The 19,727-nt window shown below is 39.4% G+C and overlaps 1 protein-coding gene across 2 annotated transcripts; it reads left to right on the top strand.

Annotated features, from left to right (window-relative positions):
- The first annotated feature begins 1,863 nt into the window (after nucleotides 1-1,863).
- xrn2 (5'-3' exoribonuclease 2) lies at nucleotides 1,864-19,674 on the top strand. 2 transcript variants are annotated; one of them, XM_056764249.1, is made up of 31 exons: nucleotides 1,864-2,075; nucleotides 2,733-2,860; nucleotides 2,940-3,051; nucleotides 3,164-3,275; nucleotides 3,411-3,469; nucleotides 3,728-3,817; nucleotides 3,895-3,967; nucleotides 4,091-4,141; nucleotides 4,259-4,416; nucleotides 4,709-4,783; nucleotides 5,040-5,173; nucleotides 5,254-5,311; nucleotides 5,638-5,745; nucleotides 5,846-5,890; nucleotides 6,701-6,844; nucleotides 6,953-6,994; nucleotides 7,176-7,270; nucleotides 7,872-8,007; nucleotides 8,811-8,918; nucleotides 9,038-9,127; nucleotides 10,566-10,638; nucleotides 10,815-10,898; nucleotides 11,055-11,152; nucleotides 11,302-11,381; nucleotides 11,507-11,563; nucleotides 12,984-13,052; nucleotides 13,139-13,267; nucleotides 13,377-13,531; nucleotides 17,858-17,918; nucleotides 19,197-19,335; nucleotides 19,443-19,674. In XM_056764249.1, the coding sequence occupies exons 1-31, from the start codon at nucleotides 2,001-2,003 to the stop codon at nucleotides 19,506-19,508; spliced, it is 2,904 nt and encodes a 967-aa protein (XP_056620227.1). In that variant the 5' UTR covers nucleotides 1,864-2,000; the 3' UTR covers nucleotides 19,509-19,674. The 2 variants fall into 2 exon arrangements, with proteins under 2 accessions (XP_056620227.1, XP_056620228.1); XM_056764250.1 differs by lacking the exon at nucleotides 6,953-6,994.
- The last annotated feature ends 53 nt before the right edge of the window (nucleotides 19,675-19,727 follow it).

The following is a 19,727-nucleotide window of genomic DNA, read 5'->3' as shown; positions in this document are numbered from 1 at the left end:
CTATAGGACTAGACGCAATTTTAAAACATTTAGACCAAATCTAGACGATTATAAACGAAATAAGTAAAAAAAATGAAATATTTAATTTGTTTTAAAGATAGTTTTTGATTGTGTCAATATATTGATAGTTAATTTTATATGCAGTCAAATTTGGAATAAAGTAGTTTTTGTGTCTATGAACTTAGATAGCATGATTGACAAATTAATTGTGTAATATTTTCCTTTAGTAACCTAAAAAAACCAACTACAATGCAGTATTAACAGATGTGCCACATGTGTTTAAGTCAATATTGTCTATCAAATCATGTTAAGATAAACAGAGAATTAAATCAAGAATGCACTTTTTGTGTCTTTGCCATTTGTGTACTTGCATTGTAGAGCTTCTTACAAAATAAATAAACAGAACTAATATATTGGCTTACATATTTACTAACATATTGGCTGGTAATATTCATAACTGTACCTGACATGTCGGTCAGCTTCATATCGGATACATGTCTTTAAATTCAACTTTAGATTAGTTGTCTGTTTTCTGGTTGGCTTATCAAGCAAAGGTTAAAAGGAGTTATGGTCAATAAATATGAGGAAACATGACATCTTCAGCTCTTACTTATAACATATAACACAACCCATTTTGAAAACTGAAGAAATTCCTTCCTCTAGGGAAGGAGAAAGACTTTATTTTGCATCAATTTGTGAACGTTGAGAATATTATCATTTTGATTTGATCATATAGGCGCTTTATCTACTTCCAAACATTGCAGATTTCTGGAGTAAATGAGTTGTATTGAGGCATCTTCATAAATGTCTGTGGATTAGGTGCCTATGTGCACGGACATCTGACAAGAGGTTCCGTTAATGCATGTGCCACTGGTTTCATGTATGCATTGAGCTGAAGAGAAGCACAACTGCATTTCCATCATGACTTAAACAGCTCTTGAGGGAAATGAGCTGAATACTTATCTCCATATATTGCCATATGGCACTCATTCGAAAGGGAAAAGAGGTGCAGAAATCTCACCATGTGTAGAGGAATTGATGAATAAACTTGTATTTGCTAAAATAAATCTATTTATATAATAACACCCAAATGGTCTGATAGTAAATTATACTTAAGAAAAAAATGAGAAAATCAAGTTTAAAATGTACATATTTTCTTCTGTTGGCAACACTGTTGTTGTTTTGTTATTGTAAAATATGCCATTTTATGCCACATAAAAAAATGCCATTTTTTATTTATAATCCACAATGCATTTCTCCCGAATTGTATGTCTTATTGTTATTTTTTATCGTTTATTAAATAACAAGGTCTGACTCTAAACAACTTCGTCAAGTTTTTAACTACTTTACACAATTGCACAAATAAAAAGGCTTAATATTAGAGATTAATAAAATTGCTAACATAAAGTTGACTTATATTATGGTTTACTGTAAATATAATTTTATTTTATTTATAATTTTCTTAACATTATAATTTCCTTTGTCATTTCTCAATTCACTGTTTATGTTTATGGCTGTTATGGCTGGGATGGAGCTACCTCCACTGGGCATGCGCACTTCAATACCGCATCATTTTTGTCTCGTTGACAACAGTTAATTGCTATTTTTATATTATTGTAAGGTCAGGTTTAGGTTTTGGGTAGGTTTTAGCTAATGTACTTATTTATACATTTGAATTACTTCCGGATGTAGCGTTATCCCTTCTTGCCACAACTTTACGGCACCAAATATAATGTTTTATTTTATTATTGCCATTTAGTAATTATACATTTCTAGCAAGAGTACAGATACAAAACATTCAACAAAAACAATGTTCCCATCAGCAATCGCGGCGCCGCTACGTTATTTCCGGATGACCCGGAAGTGGCAAAGCTGTTTGGTATCGTACACGAGCGTCTGCGTGCCGTGTGCTTAGCCTGATTCAACTTTCTGCGTGTTTCGCTGTTTTTAATCGTTTTTAAAGTTGGTTTTTGCTTTGAACGTGTGATATTTTACGGGAGATGGGAGTCCCCGCTTTTTTCCGCTGGTTGAGTCGGAAATATCCGTCAATAATAGTTCACTGTCTCGAGGAGAAGGTGAGACGATTAACGTATTTCCTCATCAATTTAGCTTTTAATTTATTTCACAGTTATTACGTTTACACGTTTATTAATTTCATTAAAACCAGCTTCGCTTTAGCTCTGTTCTCTCAGAAGTGAATATATGGTCGTTATTTCTATTTCTCTTTTTTTCGCTGTTCGTTTGTTTGTTTGAGTTGAGGTAAATTAAATTGAACCAATGCATTGTTAAGTAAATGTATAGCTGTGTGGCTTTGTCTTAAACCTCTTAAGAAATGCATTTCTCTAGTAAACAGCATTCATATGAAGCCCTAAACGAGCAGCTAATCATACAAATAAACACAAAAATTAAATCTGATACTGTAATAAATGATTTAAGGACCCATCATCCTGACTAGAAGTGAGTCTTTAATGCAGTGTGAATGAATGCGCACTATGTAGACAATTCACGAGGGTTTAGATATCAATGCCTAACACTGCTGTCTATGTAAGCAACTCTCTATGTTTCTATAATGTATTTCCAAGCAAGTTATGATTATTCCTATGATAAAATATGATGCAAAGACGTGCTGCATAAACAATCATTTTCTGATTGTGATGATGCTGGATTCTCTTTGTAGAAGCTCCAGAATGTTTCCCTCCCAAATGACTTCTCCTTTTATTTGTGGTTTTCAGGCTAAAGAGTACAATGGAATTAAAATTCCTGTGGATACCAGCAAACCCAACCCAAATGAAGTGGAGCTTGACAACTTGTATCTAGACATGAATGGAATCATTCACCCGTGCACACATCCGGAAGACAAGTGAGTCCCTCTTATGATCTGCATTGATGATATAAAAATGAAATGACATTCAATTTAAACATTCCGTCCCGTCTCGCAGGCCAGCACCAAAAAACGAGGATGAAATGATGGTCGCCATTTTCGAATACATCGACAGGTTGTTTAACATCGTACGACCTAGACGAGTTCTGTACATGGCAATCGATGGTGTGGTATGTATTGTAACATCTTTGACGTCTAAACAGAATATTAGTGCACGCTGAAAGCATGTAAACTAAAGTTGACACTGAGTGACCGTGTTTTTGGTCTGTTACGTATTTCCAGGCTCCTCGTGCCAAAATGAACCAGCAGCGATCAAGGCGTTTCCGGGCGTCTAAAGAAGGTGTGGAGCTCGTGGAAGAAAAAGAGAAAATCCGAGAGGAAGTTATTCAGAGAGGTGAGAGGCGACCTTTGGTTAAACAATGGAAAATGAATTTCTATGTTAAAACTTTCTTTTTATCGGCATCTTTAATGGTTGAAGCTATCTGAAATGTTCATCGTTTCAGTTGCATTTTTTCTTCGGTGTTTTTAGGAGGTTACCTGCCACCTGATGAGATAAAAGAGCGTTTTGACAGTAACTGTATCACTCCAGTAAGTGTGTCTTGTATGTCTTGTTTTATGTCTTCTGAGAGCTGCTTATTCAGTGCTTACAAACAAGACATAATACACAACAATCCCCAACCTGATTTAAATGATCAGTTGTTGTATTTCAACATGACTCTGTCAGCTGATGTTAAAGACAGAAATAATACATCATTAACCAGTCATTTTAATGCATGATGCATACTTTCTGTTTCTAAATCAAACTATGTTTTTTAACATCAAGATTTTTTTCTGTTTTGTTCACAGGGCACAGAGTTTATGGATAATTTGGCCAAGTGTTTGAGATATTACGTGGCAGACAGACTGACCAATGACCCTGGATGGAATAATATCACGGTAGGTCATACAAGTCCTCGGTTCAGCTGTTAAATTTCTGTTTACAATAGAAAAATGAGAACAGATCTTTCCTGTAGGTGTTTTTGTCAGATGCCAGTGTACCCGGCGAAGGAGAACACAAGATTATGGATTTCATCAGAAGACAGAGAGGTAAAGATGTGCAAACTCTTGTTGTTATGAAATCGTTTCCTTTTTACGGACTCAATTGTCTTAACAGTCTGTTGTAAAATGTACCAGAAAAACTCACATGTGTGTTGTTTTGATCTCTTTCAGCTCAGCCGAACCACGACCCAAACACGCATCACTGTCTCTGTGGAGCCGATGGTAACTTTTAAAATGTTGTAGGCAAAGGAAAAAAGCCTCATGCATCGTATTAGTTTGGGCACAGACACTTGATGCACACCTTATAATAGTAATAAACAATCCTTTATTGTTCTGCAGCTGATTTGATCATGTTGGGTTTGGCGACCCATGAGCCCAACTTCACTATTATAAGAGAGGAATTTAAACCCAATAAACCCAGACCCTGTGCCCTGTGTAACCAGATGGGCCACGAGATTAAAGACTGTCAGGGTGTGGCCAGAGAGAAAAAGGGCGAGGTAAGAACAAAACACACCCTCTCATCCTTTACATCAGGGGTCTCAAACTCCGTTCCTGGAGGGCTGCAGCTCTGCACAGTTTAGCTCCATCCAGCTCTTAACCACACCTGCTTGGAAGTTTCTAGTAATCCTGAAGATGTTGATTAGCTGAATCAGGTGTATTTGATTAGGGTTTGAGCTAAACTGTGAAGAGCTGCTGCCCTCCAGGAACTGAGTTTGACACCTGTGCTTTACATCCACCCGAAGCTCGGCTTCTGCAGTCTGTCACCTGATCATGTGTTTTCTCTCTCAGCATGATGAATTTGCCGACACAATTCCAGTATCTGAGCAGGAGTTCATCTTCATCCGCCTGTCTGTGTTACGAGAGGTATTTTCTGTTAAATCTTATGTTAGTTTATCTTTTGTTTGTGTATTATCCTGCTGTACCGTACTTCATCTTTGTGATTGCTAGATATGTAATAATGCAAAGTAATCTATGAACATGTTGTTTGTTACAAGTTTAACAAGAGATGATGTGATCAATCTATCGATTTTAATTGTTAATGTCACCAGTTGGATCCTCAATGGAGCCCTTGACATTAAATTCACTTTGTCTGATTTATATATGTGCTGTTTCTCTGCAGTATCTGGAGAGGGAGTTGACAATGGCCAGCCTTCCATTCCCCTACGATTTCGAGCGGAGCGTCGACGACTGGGTGTTCATGTGCTTCTTTGTAGGGAATGACTTCCTGCCCCACTTACCATCTCTTGAGATCAGGTATGCGGGCACAGACTGCACTCATTCTCCCGTTGTGTCTGTGTCCATTCTGACTGTGTCTTGTGTCTGTCTCTACACAGAGAGGGCGCCATCGATCGACTGGTTGGCATCTACAAAGACGTTGTGCACAAAACTGGGGTGAATGCTTGTGCCTGTATATTCATGCTGTGTGTTTGTATGTCATAATGAGTCAGTCTGAAGAACGTCTCAATGTTTTGCATGTGTATATTTGGCTTTTATACCATACCGAAGTTAGTGGAGATGCTTTCTGTGCCTTAATGGTGTAGTTACAGATACTTACCAGCAGGGGCTGACCAGGCCATTTTAACCAGCCGAACCTTGACCCCTCTGACCACATTCTTTTCTCACTATCCAAGGATCAAATGATTTTCTTTTAACATCTTGACAATCACAATATGAAATGAAAAAAGGCCATTTATACAGTCTGTTTTAACTCTGTTCAGGGCTACATAACAGAGAACGGCTTTGTGAACCTGGAGCGAGTTGAGCTCATTATGCAGGCCGTGGGGGTGGCGGAGGACAACATCTTTAAAAAGCGCAAAGACGACGATGTCAGGCTTGTTGTTCTGTGAAGGGCCTTTATTGAATCATATATGGAAATGTACAATAATGGAGTGCTGTGGGCTCACGTTGAGTATTTATTTTCTACAGGAGGGGTTTAAACGGAGAATGAAGGAGAAGAAGAAACGGATGAAAGTATGTTTTTTTCCCTAACCAAATTTACAAGAAACAACATTGAGGGCTTTTACAATGAAATGCTAACACAGCTCATCCTTTACTGCGAGTTGATGCTTTGCACAAGGTCATGTTATTCAGTCGACAGCTGTTGAATAGTTTGTATCTTCACCCTGCACAGACCCAATGCGTTTCCAACTCATTATATGATTTATAATGGTGGAGGGTATATCTGTAGCTTTGTTTCTGTATGATGTGTACATATGTTATTGCCATTCAGCAGTTTAGGTCATGCACTCACTTGGTAATATTTTCACAATACTAGTATTAGTTAAAGCATACAAATAATATAGATAGAATGACGCACATGTCAGTTGAAGAATCATGTTGTGAATAAAAGACAATCCACAAAAAGTATGAACATTTAATTATGTTTTTTAACAAAGTATTATTACTTACATTTCATATACACGTTATTTTCTCGTGAGGTTAAACAAAGCGACATCTTCATGTTGTCTGAATAAAATCTAGTTAGTTCTGCATAAAATCTAGTAATAAAGAAAAATGTGTATGTTTCATATTTTTACACCAAAACAGCTGCCCAGAGACTTAAAAAGATTTTTTTATCAAATCATTAGATTGGAAAGGGTGGATTGTCTTAAAAAATAAAAAATCAGCATTAAAGATTTCATGTTAGAGAATCACGTGAAGTTTTACTCAGCCGTAAAACAGTAGTGTTTTAATAAAAATGTATAAGACGAGAGGTGTCTGAATCCTGTGAACGTGAACAAGCGGCATGTTTTTTTAGTTAAATCCGTAATCTCTTCTCAGGGCAATCAGGGTCCAGCGTTTGTTCCCTACGGTCAGTTCGCACCTCAGGCTCTGGGTGGTCGAGGCAGATCGATGCCGGTGCAGAACGCCCGACAGTCAGCGTATGAGATGAGGATGCAGGGGAACAGAGACAACCGCAACCAGGTGCAGTAACTTCTTCAATTCTATAGTTTCATATTTCTCAGTCCTCCAGTTTCTTGCTGGTTTTATGCACTTGGTTGAAACCTTCAGCTGTGTTTGTGTGCTTTCCAGGAAGCAGCGCAGTCTTTGAGGGCCATGATGAAAAATGGAAAGGCACGTAGCTTGCTTTGTTCTGCATTTGCTTGCAGGAGAACTAAAATAGTCTCATGCTATCTGGCCATTTTGTGTTTTCAAAACCCATTAACGAAAGTCTTTGCAATAAAAGAACGAGGAAAATGTTCAATGTTAAAATCATTTGGATTTTTTAAATTAAAAACTGTATTGTGTTTTGCAGACCTCTGCCGGACCCAGCGATGACATGAACAGTCATGGTGTGAAGCGAAAAGCTGAGAACAGCGACAGTGAACCGGAACCCGAAGATAACGTCAGGTAAAGACAAGCTCATGATGCAGGACTGCGCAACAAAACTTTGTCGTCTGTGGTCTCGTTGTAGCAGCACACACATAACACAACCAAATCAAATGCACCTTCACATTGTTCAAGTAGAAGTCACCAAACAAAAAGTTACCGCCTAGCAGACTTTGTCTGTTCGTAAAGTTTTCAGAAAGATTTCATGACCATCCACCAGCAGCGGAGTACAGCGCTTTTATGTAGCTTTTATCTAGAGACGAGTTCTGTGACTATAAGACTGCTTCCTGATCCACGTGTCCTCTTGCAATTAACAAGACAAACTTTTTCTAACGCTGTCTGAATCGACTGGGTTCATTTGGTATTCGTGGAGGTTTTCTGTGTGTCCCTGATGAGACGCTGTAGAGGTTACACCGCACAGATGCTTCTCATCCACGATTATGTGAGCAGAATTTCTAAACCCCGTCAAAACATCCTAAGGTTGAGAATAAGTTTCTCTTCGCCTCTTAACGGAGCGGGAGTCACACGGGGCACTTCTCAAAGTCGTGCATGTGCATAGACGTTAGCCTTGTTTCCGTTTAATGTATTCGGGACGAGACAAACATAAATGTGTGTTTCGCAGGTTATGGGAGGATGGTTGGAAACAGCGTTATTACAAAACGAAATTCGACGTGGACGAGACTGACGATGAGTTTCGGAAGAAAGTGGTGATGTCGTACGTTGAGGGCCTGTGCTGGGTGCTCAGGTATTATTATCAGGTGAGTCACATGTACACACCATTGACCGACTTTTACGTTTGGAGGGCAAGAGTGTGAACATCATTCCCCGTTCCGATAAGAGCAAGCGAGCCTGAATAATCTCTTTATCGGAAATCATTTCTGACAGCTTTGTGTTCTGTTTGCAGTCGTAAGGCAGGTCTTGATCTTCCGCTTTAGATTCAGTCATTAGAGTCGTGTTCTCTTCAGTAGATCTTGGGCTGATTAGAGATCAGTGTAGAGGGATTTGTCCGCAGTAATTGCAGCTTTCTGTATGCACAGCCTGCGATCTCGTCGCGCGCTCGGCAGATAAGAGCGTCCCGCGGGGATGGGACTGATTTTCTCTGCAGCGTCAGGCGTGTTTCTTGCCTTCTGCCACATATTCACGGATTGACACACACAAGCGCGCTTGAATGATAGATGGAGGGGCATTATTGTGAAGTGCGTGCGGGGGTCAGATCTCAAAGTGGATGTTTATTTACCCACACGAGTGTCGTTTCTGTTGCAACTTTAACAGATGTAAAGACTTGATGTATGCGACAATTGTTTACCTTTTTTAGAGTGTTTTTGCACCGCAGTTCAAAGATCTCCCAAGTCAAATCTCTCTTTAGGATTTTATTAAAGCGACCTAAACGGTCTGATCCCTGTGTCATCTGGAGTGTTAATACTGCTTAGTAAATGTCACATTAAATGCCTAAGTGTGGTGGCTAATGGACGTCTCCAAAATGACTTTGTCTTTCAGTAATAGATGTTTGTGAGGTATGACCGATGCTCTGAATGTGTCTCTTGTGTTTTTAATCTCGCAGGGATGTGCGTCCTGGAAGTGGTATTTTCCCTTTCATTACGCCCCGTTCGCCTCCGACTTCAAAGACATCAAGGGAATGTTCTCAGACTTCGAGAAAGACACCAAACCGGTAATTTGACACGCTGGGGGACGCTACCTCTGCTCTGTTGATAGATGGTAATAACACACTTGTTGATATGTTGACTGGTGATTTATCACGGCTGTTTGCTCTTATTTCTTCCTCCGTAGTTCAAGCCTCTGGAGCAGCTGATGGGAGTTTTTCCTGCGGCCAGTGGAAACTTCTTGCCGACAACATGGAGAGCCCTGATGACAGACCCTGTGCGTAACCGCTGTTATTACATTTGTAATTCATTTAATGAACTGGTTCCATTTGCACGTTTAAAATGTCAGTTTTATCCATCCTGTGCATCTTACTCCCGATTGGCTGTAAGGTTGTTTTGGTACTCGGCCCGACTTTTCAAAACAAGCGTAATTCGGAAATCGGACACCCCGCCTTTAAAGTACCCATAAAAACAAAGGTGAAGTTTCTTTGAACTAATGTGATCTAAAACATTGACAATTCACATTCATTACAATCTTACGCTCCTTCACGTCCACCAAAATAGATCAGCCATCAGGCATGGGCCGGATACCGGTTTCAAGGTGTATCGCGGCTTGAAAGGGTCACGGTTTTAGAAAAGCTAAAATGGTATGCATTTTGCGTTGCTTAAAAATAAAATATATCCTGTTCATTTTGGACTGGGTAATACAACTGAAAAAAGAAATTATTTTGTATCATTCGATATCGATAATTGCTGATACATTTCAATATACATTTTTAAGACCAGTAGAAAATGTGGTTTGACTTCGACCGCTATATTAATCACATTTTCCCAATTTTAACAGAATTTCTGTTGTATTTTGTTAATAAGTAGACTTATTATAACTTATTAATATAATATATAAGGTTACTGTCACTTAAAGAGCTAGTACAACATACACATGCTCATGAACAGTCAAAAGCTGAGGACAGCGACAGTGAACCGGAACCTGAAGATAACGTCATGTAAAGACAAGCTCATGATACAGGACTGCGCGACAACTTTGTCGTCTGTGGTCTCGTTGTAGCAGCACCCACATAACACAACCAAAGCAAATGCACCTTCACATTGTTCAAGTAGAAGTCACCAAACAAAAAGTTTCCGCCTAGCAGACTTTGTCTGTTCGTAAAGTTTTCAAAAAGCATTCATGTTGTATCTTGTTAATAAGTAGACTTAATATAACTTATTAATATAATAAATTAGGTTACTGTCACTTAAAGAGTTCGTACATCATACACACGTTCATTTTGGAGCGATCAATTTTTCTATCGTTATTGATAAATGTGCATCATCGATGCATATCGTTTTATCTCCCGGCTCAATGGGAAAAAGCGGTTTTCTTTACACAGACACAAATGTGTTCATTGAACACATTTTAAAGCTGAAATTGTAACACCCTCGCAGAGTGAAAGCGTCATATTTTGGTTTCAGGTTATCATGTCGTCAAAATCTTATTCTGGCCCATGCGTACATCCAATTTTTCTATAATATAATCAAACTGAAACTTCTCTAGCATCTAAAGAATCTTGCCCGTTTCTCAATTCCAAGAACACAAAGAACGGTCTTTACGCGGCAGTGTATTAAACCAAGCTACAGTTTTATTTCAAGTCTCTTCAGTTAGTTTTTTGTATCGGCGCATGTTTTTCTCTTCTGATGGTCATTTTTGTCTGTTACAGGAATCTTCTATCATTGACTTCTACCCCGATGACTTTGCCATCGATCTGAATGGAAAGAAATACGCCTGGCAGGGTAACCAGTCAACGTTTCATTCTTAAAACAGTTCTGACTTTGTTTCTTTTCTACTCTTGAGATCCTTAAAAAATAAAATCCTTTGCTTTGTATACTGTGGTAGGCTATATGGGGCCCTCTTTTTCTCCGCTTTATTAAACGTTTTGAGAAATAATTTGCTCTTCTCATCTTTACAGGTGTCGCCTTGTTGCCGTTTGTAGAAGAGCGGAGGTTGCGAGCAGCGTTGGATGATGTTTATCCAGATCTGACTGATGAAGAAAGTAAGAGGAGACATGCATTGATCGCCATGAACACGCATTGCTGAATATTAAGAGTTTGCTGGAGAACGTTCGTTTGGCGGTGTCATTGGTCTCTGCGTCTGGTTTGAACTGAGTTGCTGTCCTGTGTTGTGACATGACGTCTGCTGGTTGTTTCAGATCGGCGGAACAGTTTGGGAAGTGATGTCGTGTTTGTGGGCAAATCCCATCCACTGTGTGATTTCATTCGGGAACTGTACCTTGCAGAATCTCATGAGGTGCAGACTTGATTTATCTCTACTTTTAACACGGAGACAAACACAAAAGACAAATGACACGTATGGCGTTGTGGTGTTTCTTTAGCTCCGTTGTAGAGCACCTATGTGAAAATGGTTTAACTGATTCTCCAATCGTCTCTTTCCTCAAGGTCACTGAGATCCCTGCAGAACTTTGCCATGGAATCCAAGGTATATTAAATCTAGATGAAGACCCTATTCTACCAGATAAGTAAGGAGACAACATTCATCTCTGTGCCTTGATGCGTTTTTGTGTCTTGCCGTTTCCTTTGTCGTGTCTGCGGAGACACTCCAGACTTAAGCTTACCCTGCATCTGTTCTGTGGTTGTTCCTTAGACCGGTGCAGTCGCCCATACCGATGTTGAGAGACAACACCAGCAACTCTGCCATTGGGTAAGAGTCACATTTACAACTTTTCTAAAGTGATGGATAGGACTGGAACGATCCCTCGAGTAACTCGAATACAAAAAATCATTGAGGCAAAAAGCTTTGTTTAATCCTTTTGACTACACTACACACGGAGCATTATTACTGACGCACACAGCCCATTAACTCTGGATATTTTATGTAAACATAGACGCTGCATAATAAAATATACCGAGGGCAGAGGTCCGTGCGAGAACATTGTGCTTGGTACGTTCCTTATCTTTAAACCAAACTTTTAGGACTTCAATTTATTAAGTTTATTCTGTTTTTTTTTAACATGCCATCTGGCTGTTCTGTGTCTCTGAGTGAATAAATAAACTGTACGTTAAACAGGCGTGATTCTCATGGATTTGTCTGCGTTGTATGAGGACATGAACACATGAACTTCATCTCCAGTGTTGCTCTGAGAGTTTATTTCAGGACATTTTACTGACTGAAGCTATCAAACACATACTAAAAAATAAACCTCTTCTGATGATCTGCCAAAATAAAAGTCCTTTTAACTACAGTAGTTTTATGTGGAGTTATATTACTTTTTATAGTAAAAAAACTGAACTTTGAAAAATTTATTGCGTAACGCATAAGCTAAAGTTATTTTTTTACCTTTTGATATTATTCTTTCTGTTGTATTTGTTTCTTATTTATATATTTGTATTATATAGGATTGTGAATGTAACACGGCAATGGAATGTACTTAATGAGTTTCGTTTTCAAAAATATTAATGTATGCAATTTCGGCAATAAGAAGTTAATTTTTTCAAAAAATTTAACCAGTTGTTCAATTTAAGAGACCCGTCTTATTTTCTCTTGTATATTCAGTATTGCTCTTTAATAAAGAAAAATTACTTATTATCCGAATACTCGCATAATCGATGGAATAATTGGTAGAATACTCAATTACTAAAATAATCGTTAGCTACAGCTCTCATCATTGGTCAGATATATTTTGTTTATAAAATGAGTTCACAATGTGTTGTTAGATTTTGACTTGGTATTGTTAACGTATGATCAGTTTAACAATAGTCTAATAACTATATAAAACTGTAATTATATATTATTAATGATCTACGACTCATTTATTTAGGACAATGGTATAGTTTCAGTCAGTATTTTCCTATTTATTATTTTATCGTCTCGGTTATAGAGACTGACTAAAGCGTTTCTAGTCTGTGACATTGAAACCTCGACCATGTGCTGCTTATATTTTCTGGTTTCTCATGCTGTTTGATCTTCTGAGATGTTGTGATGCTTTTTGAGATGAAAGATTGAGAATTCTACTGTACCGCTTTCCTGCATACAGAACACAAGCCGCTCAGCGCTGAATAACTAAGCTTCGTTCTTTAAATTTGTTTACTAATGCTTAATACCTGTGATGTCTGTTTGTCAGGATCAAGTTCAAGGATCCGCAGTACGAAGCGGGTTATGTCTTCAGGGCTGTTGTGTTGCCAGGTGCAAAGTAAGAACTGCATCTTATATCAAAGACATTACACAGGATAAACGTATCATTCTAGTTTTTCATTGAATTTGTGTTTTTTATTTCAGGATCCCAAACAAGGTTTTGAAACCAGGAGACTGGGAACAGAGTAACCGCGGTCCATGGAGACCTCAACTCGGCTTTAACCCGAACCGCCAGCAAGCCCACCTGGACCAATCGGGTTTCAGAAAGCTGAAGTAAGCTTAGTTCTTTTTCTAAAACAATCATGCTGAATATTTGCTTTTTATTATTGTTGACTGTTTTAAAGTGTCTAATGTGGTTGCTTGCGTGTCTTTTTATTTCCAGTCACCATGTGAGCAGAAATCAAGGCCCTGGTCAGTTTGGATCCGGTCCACCTCGCGGAGGTCATCATGGGGGCGGACAGTACAGCAATGCCCCGCCCCCCAGAAACTATCAAGGAAACTACGGTTCATCACAGAGAGGCAATTACTCCTCCCAATGTGAGTGTTACACTTTTCACAAACATGTTTGGGGGTTTTTATTACATATAAAAATTATTTGCGTCACCATTTGTGTGTGGACATGAATGATTGTGCGACTTGATGTGATGCCAATAAGCTTGATCTCCAAAAACTGGACAGTGAATGGATATTTTTGCCCTTGCTCTTCTGAGTTATCAGGTCGGCCTGTTTTCTTGATATTAAAAAGCTCTTTTTTATATTATTTCAAGTAATAACACTAAAAGCTTCTCTCCACGGTGTTGTGTTGGTCGAGGCCCATCTCTCTGTTCACTTCAGTAGTTTGGTGACGGAGAGATCGGAGTCAGTAAATCGAGCATCTGTCCACAGACGTGCGTTCTCCTCCGCGCTGCTCTCCACGCTCACTTTGATGTGCCAATTTGCAAGTTGATGAATAATCTCATCTGTGGGCGAGTGGAGCCGCCCTTCAGCCACTTGATGCAAATGGAGGTTCAGGGTTGGCGTTGATCACAGCGGCTCTTCACTGGCCCGTGCGCCGCGGACCGACGCTGAAGCCTCCAATTAAACGTACAGCCCACTAACCGTCCCGAACGGGCCTACTGTTTCTTTGAATGAGGCAATCAAAGGAAATATTCAGGAGTTTTTGAAACGGCAATTCACCAATTTTGATGTTATGTCTGAGGTTTCATTTGCATTTTTTAGCCTCATGGTTGTGTAAAGAGCTAAATGATGAGTTTCCTTAAGATGGTAATAATTCTGCTGGTTTCAGTGCTGGTGGTTTACTGAGTTAAAGGAATAGTTCATCTCAAAATCTAAATTGTGTTATTTGTTACTCACCCACATGACGCTCAACATGTTTTAAGATCTCCTGGCGACTTCGGAACACAAATAAAGATATTTTAGGGACAACCAAGAGATTTCAAGGCCTCCTCATAGACATCATGGTTACAGTTGTTGTCAAGGTCAAGAAAAGTTCTAAAGACATTGTTCAATTGGTCCATCCACTCGTAGTGGCTCAATTTAATTTATTTGAAGCGACGAGAATACTTTGTGCGAAAAATAAACTAAAATAATGACTTTAATGGATATATTCTCCTGTCTTATCAGTCTATGGTGTGCGTTCACACTTTGACGCATGTGCATTCTGTAGGGGCAGACGACGGCGTTCTGACTGACAACCCGGAATCGCAACTTTGTTTACAAGCAGACGCACGCTGCATATAAGCTGATCTTTCCAAATGTCTGATGATTTCGATATTGAGCAAGAATGTTTTGCCCAACCCATATCTTACCGCACACCATAGACTAATCAACATAGTCTTGTTAAAGTCATTATTTTGCTTTGCTTTTTGCACGTTGTTACTTAATTTTACGTTGTCACACAAATGTAATTGATCAACTATGAGCGGATGGACCAATTTAACGATGTCTTTAGTAATTTTCGTTTATAAAAGATCTGTGATGTTGATGGCTTATTTGAAAGAATTCATCCGATCTCATTTTATTCGCACTAGCGATGCTCCTGTTTTGGGATGAACCTTCATGCTTGTGTTTGGTTTTTTGAACAATCGTACGTTTTTCTACAATTCGCATCGTACGGTTTCGTGCAAAATCGCTGCCTTGAAATATTTGTTGTCCCGTGAGATCAGGTTGGGAGATTTTCAATGAGTTAACTTCAATTTGTTTCCTTCAAGACTTTTCGAATCTCACGTAAAAAATTTTAAGCGAATGTTTGGCTTATTCCTAAAAGTTCATAATTTGAATAAATGTATACTGTTTTATGTTTTTCGGACACTTTCATTCTAGAAAGAGTTAAAACAAGACGGGTTCTCTCTCGTTTCATGTTTTTGTGTTTAAAGTATGTAGAGTATTGACTGATGCGGCTGTAGTTTTTTCAAACGTTTTTTCTTTTCAGTCCAGAGGTTGTTTATTGTATATAATGGTAACTTGTGCTCTCTGTCATCAGTGGTGTGTGTGGTCGGCGGGGTGTCAAATCCTCATTAACTTTCTCCAGCTCACCATGTCTCTCTCTTTGCCTCCTGCGGTGCGAGATCAATGCAGAGCTCCAGAGACGCGCTGAACTCTTTTGTTAACTCTAATCAAAACAGCTGGCGGTAAAGGACCTACTGGTATATTACAGTCCTACGGTCTTCATTCTTTGGATATTGATAAGCTGTGCTGTAGAGGTCCATTACAGACTCTTTACAGAGTTCCGGGTCCATCTGTGTGTGCGTCAGTGCTCGGTGAGGACGTAATCCCTGCGTTAAGCTAATGAGAACGGCATTTGCTGTTGTGTTTTAATGCGTAATCCTATTTGGGCTTTATGTCAACTGGCTTTAACGTCCCAACATTCAGTGTGTGGACAGTGGTCGGTGTTTATTAAGAGATGAATGAATTGGCTGTAATTTCTTCTGTGGTTTGGCGGGATGTGAGATGAGCATGGATGAATTAGAGACTGATAATGGGGGTGTAAGTGGGTGGTCCGGCCGGTCTTTCTCTCTCCGGTCATTAGATCTCACACTGAGGTGTTTATTGGGTGCAGAATTAAATGTCTGCTGTATCTGACAGCATCTGTTGCGTAATGTCCGTTACGGCGGAAAATAATTTGGAGGTGTATGGAGCAAGGCATTGAAAAACATACAGTAAACACACAAAAAGTTGTGTATTTGTTCACCTTTTTAGCCCAGTTTCTTTTTAGAGATGCCAAAGGACAAATTTTATTTTATTGCGAAAGTGATGCAACAGAAATTAAATCTTGTTTCTTTTAGCCTCTTTAGCAAGCACTTGCCATAAATATTTTTTTAAACCAGAATTGCACTATATAATAAAATATCCAAATATGACAAATGTCCGTATCCCAACAGGTTGGATTATTTTATGTGCTCCGATAGTAAAACACGGCTGTTTATTTTCAGAAACTGTGGTGATGCTTATTTTTCTCGGAAGTTTGCAATTTTTTTTAAATCTTACAATTTATTTTACAAATTTTAAGTGTTATCACATTGTTTAACACATTATTGCATGTTTTCTTCAATATCGTGTAGCCGTATTGCAAAGGCAAGTTTTGATAGATTTTTCATCTTGCAAAATGATTTTCTGTGATAGTCTGTCCAATGTCAAGATGATTGTAATATCACAAACGTGCATATTGCCGTATGTGTATCGCAATGGTTTGCTACAACATTACAAGATTTGATGTCCTTCGACCGTAAAACATGGCTGTTCACTTCCAGAAGTTGAAGAAAGAATGTGCAACGTATGTTGCTTATAATTTCCATTTAAGGATCTTAAAGCATTATCTGCGATTCGCAGTATCCTGTAGTCCTATTGCGAGCGTGAGTTTGTACGATTTTACACATTGGGGAAACGTTTCCGAATGGTTTTCTGTTTTAATTGCGACGGTCACGCAGGTCTTAACTCATATTGATCCCCGAAACGTTTCTTTCAAAGCTGTGAAATCCCATCGGCTCCCAAATGCCGAATTCTTTTTCTTCTCGTAATGTCTTCACCTTCATGCCCACATTTGTAAATGACAGCTTTTTTCTTTTCGGCCGAAGTCCTTGTCTTTGTCCCCCCTCTTCTCCGCTCCAGCCCCTACAAAACAAACAGCTCGGGCCCTGCAGCTGGTGATCACCTTGGCAACGGTGGATTGGAAAGAAGCTGCTCGCTACTTTTTTAAAGTCTGTCTTTGTGAAGGACCTGCAGCGCTGGAACCTAGAGCACTTGAGCTCGCCACAGCGCCGGCTGATGAATGCTTGTTTCATTTAGCACGGCAAGAAATGCAAATGTGCCACTTTTGACATCCCCCTGCTTCCATTCCCTCTCAGCTCTAAATCCCGTTCATATTACTGAACAACACAATTCAGTTCATCTCACAAACCTGCGTTCCCTACAGTGAGACGCAGATACAAATTGGGTGGATGAATTGCGTTTCGTTTATTTTGAAGACCGTTTATCTCGCAAAACGCTTCTTTAATGAATTGACGGATAAAAAATGACAATACCACTTGGATGGAGAAAAAACCCTCTAGATTCTGTTTCCATGATGTTTTGCGATGTAAACAGAGCATCCTCGTCCGGTTGCTAAGGTGTTTTAACGTTGTTGCTAGGGCCAAAGTGAAAACAGGCCTTTTTGGTCATTAAGTCTTGGGTGTTTTCGTTTTTTCCACCCATTAAAAATATCGGAAATGTGTCTCTCCTCATAATTTACGTCTTTAGCACAAACATGGAACGAGTCGCATGTTAAACAGTCAAATCTTACGGTTTGGATGCGTTTTACAATCTTAATCGGATATAAAACCAAACGTATTTCACCTGCAACTCGTTTGTCTTTTTCCCTTCCTTTAGATTCCAGTCAGTCCGGGATGAGTCAACCACAAAGAGCAGCAAACCCATCACAATATTCCTGGTAAGACTTGAACGTGTTAGTTCCTACATGTGTTTAGATTGTCAATATCAGCTTTAAATGTTTGAATCACGCATACAGGGTCACGTGAACCATTATAAGGAATGTCCAGTCGATAAGAGACCACGTCAGGTCCGTCCGGATTCGGATACATGTTTCTGATGTTCTTCATGTGGGGGCCGGGCTGGATTGAGTTTGTGTGCAAACCAAACAAATGTCCTCTTAAAGAGTTCTGCAGGGCTTAATGAGGCAGCACTAATGCTGTTGGGCTTCAGTTTTTCTTGTGTACAGGGGCCACCGGGGGCCGCACAGACCCGCCATTGATTCTGGCTCCAGACCACTTCAGAGACTAATCAGCTTCTTTTGGTTCAAGTTTTCAGGCCCGGGAGCCCATTGTGGCCCTGTGTCACCTTAGGTCAGTAGTTATTAGAGCCCAGTTTCTTTAACCGATCAGGAGCGGCTGAATGAAACGCACAAGGAACCAGAAGGATTACGGATTCCTCAGGAAGATTGTGACCTGTTTCAGTAATGAGGGATGCTGATCTGTCCGACGCTCTCGTCTTTATAAACCCACAGATGTGAGGAAGGTGACCTGCTGCTATATAGGCAAGCACGTGACGAGGGCGTGAAACTCCTACACAAACGCTGGAACTAGCTGCTTTTGTTCCTGAAAAAGAAATCTTGCTGCTTTGTCGTCTTAATTTGAGTCTCGTTTCATACGATCCATCGGGGATAATAGAATGCGACATGTCGTCATGTGGAAAGTTATTAAAGCTTTAGTTATATTTTGGACATCTTCATGGTCAAAAAATAGATGAATTCGTTCAACTAAACTTTTTTTAAGTGGAACACAAAAGGAGATATTTTGAGAAATGTCCATACATTGGAAGTCAATGGGGGCCCATGTTATTTGGTGACAAACGTTATTCAAAATATATTTGTGGTGTTCTGCAGAAAAAAGAAAGGTTTAAATTCCTAATGTTCCTTTTCAAGGTGAACTTTTTATTTATTTATTTTTTCAAATGTGTCTTTATTATTGTGCTCTTCTAAATAATATCCAGTCATGCATTTCCGTCACTTATGTAATAGCACAATTAGAATGTGTTCAGAAGTTTATGTACTTTCACGGTTTATTTATTTGGAAACTGTCCAGTGCACTTTGCTGTGTGGACTAAAGGTCCACCTCACTTTTTAAACGCAGATGACATCCCAAGAAGTTCCTGAAGCGGAGACCCCTAGAGCGTGTTTGTGCGTAATGTTTGCTCTGATCTGATCTCACAGGAATCAGCAGGGTGCTCATGGATGGAATCGGTCCGTGCAGTCTCAGCCCGCTGCGTACCAACAGAACCAACAGAGGGGCCGGGGAGGCTGGAGGCCCCCCCACAATCAACAGGGCAGCATGAGAGGTGGACCACAGCAGGTCTGACAACCTTCACACTTTATTCCAGCAACCTGTGATTCTTATTTTGCGTTTTTGGATTTGGTGGAAAATCTGTGTGGCTCACGGATGCTTTTTTTGTGTTTCAGGGGGGTAATTCTGGACAGGGTTATTCATTACCTCCACCAGCCAGACGTTATGACTGGAACCCTTAACCTCCTCAGGAGCGCTTTGGAGGATTTTTTTTATTAAAGGAACATTGTCTTTTTTGGGCTCATGATTTGTAAAGTTGATCTTGTTTTACTGACATTAATTGTTCTTATGTACCCATTTTTAAGAATATGCCTGTAAAATCTACGTAATACACGAGATGCAAGACTTGCCTTTGTTTGATGTCTTTACTGTGAGAAACCCATTCAGATCTGATGTTCAAA

Source organism: Triplophysa dalaica, chromosome 13 (assembly GCF_015846415.1).
Source record: "Triplophysa dalaica isolate WHDGS20190420 chromosome 13, ASM1584641v1, whole genome shotgun sequence".
Taxonomy (NCBI): Eukaryota; Metazoa; Chordata; class Actinopteri; order Cypriniformes; family Nemacheilidae; genus Triplophysa; species Triplophysa dalaica.
Note: the sequence above shows the minus strand (reverse complement) of the source record. Positions and strands in the feature narration are given on the sequence as shown.

What these genes read in the sequence shown, in the direction of transcription:
- xrn2 (XM_056764249.1), top strand. Translation starts at nt 2,001, where the DNA reads ATGGGAGTCCCCGCTTTTTTCCGCTGGTTGAGTCGGAAATATCCGTCA. An exon ending in TGCTCAGGTATTATTATCAG is followed by an intron (nt 8,008 to 8,810) that starts GTGAGTCACATG and finishes TTAATCTCGCAG; the next exon opens with GGATGTGCGTCCTGGAAGTG. An exon ending in TCGGGTTTCAGAAAGCTGAA is followed by an intron (nt 13,268 to 13,376) that starts GTAAGCTTAGTT and finishes TTTTATTTCCAG; the next exon opens with TCACCATGTGAGCAGAAATC.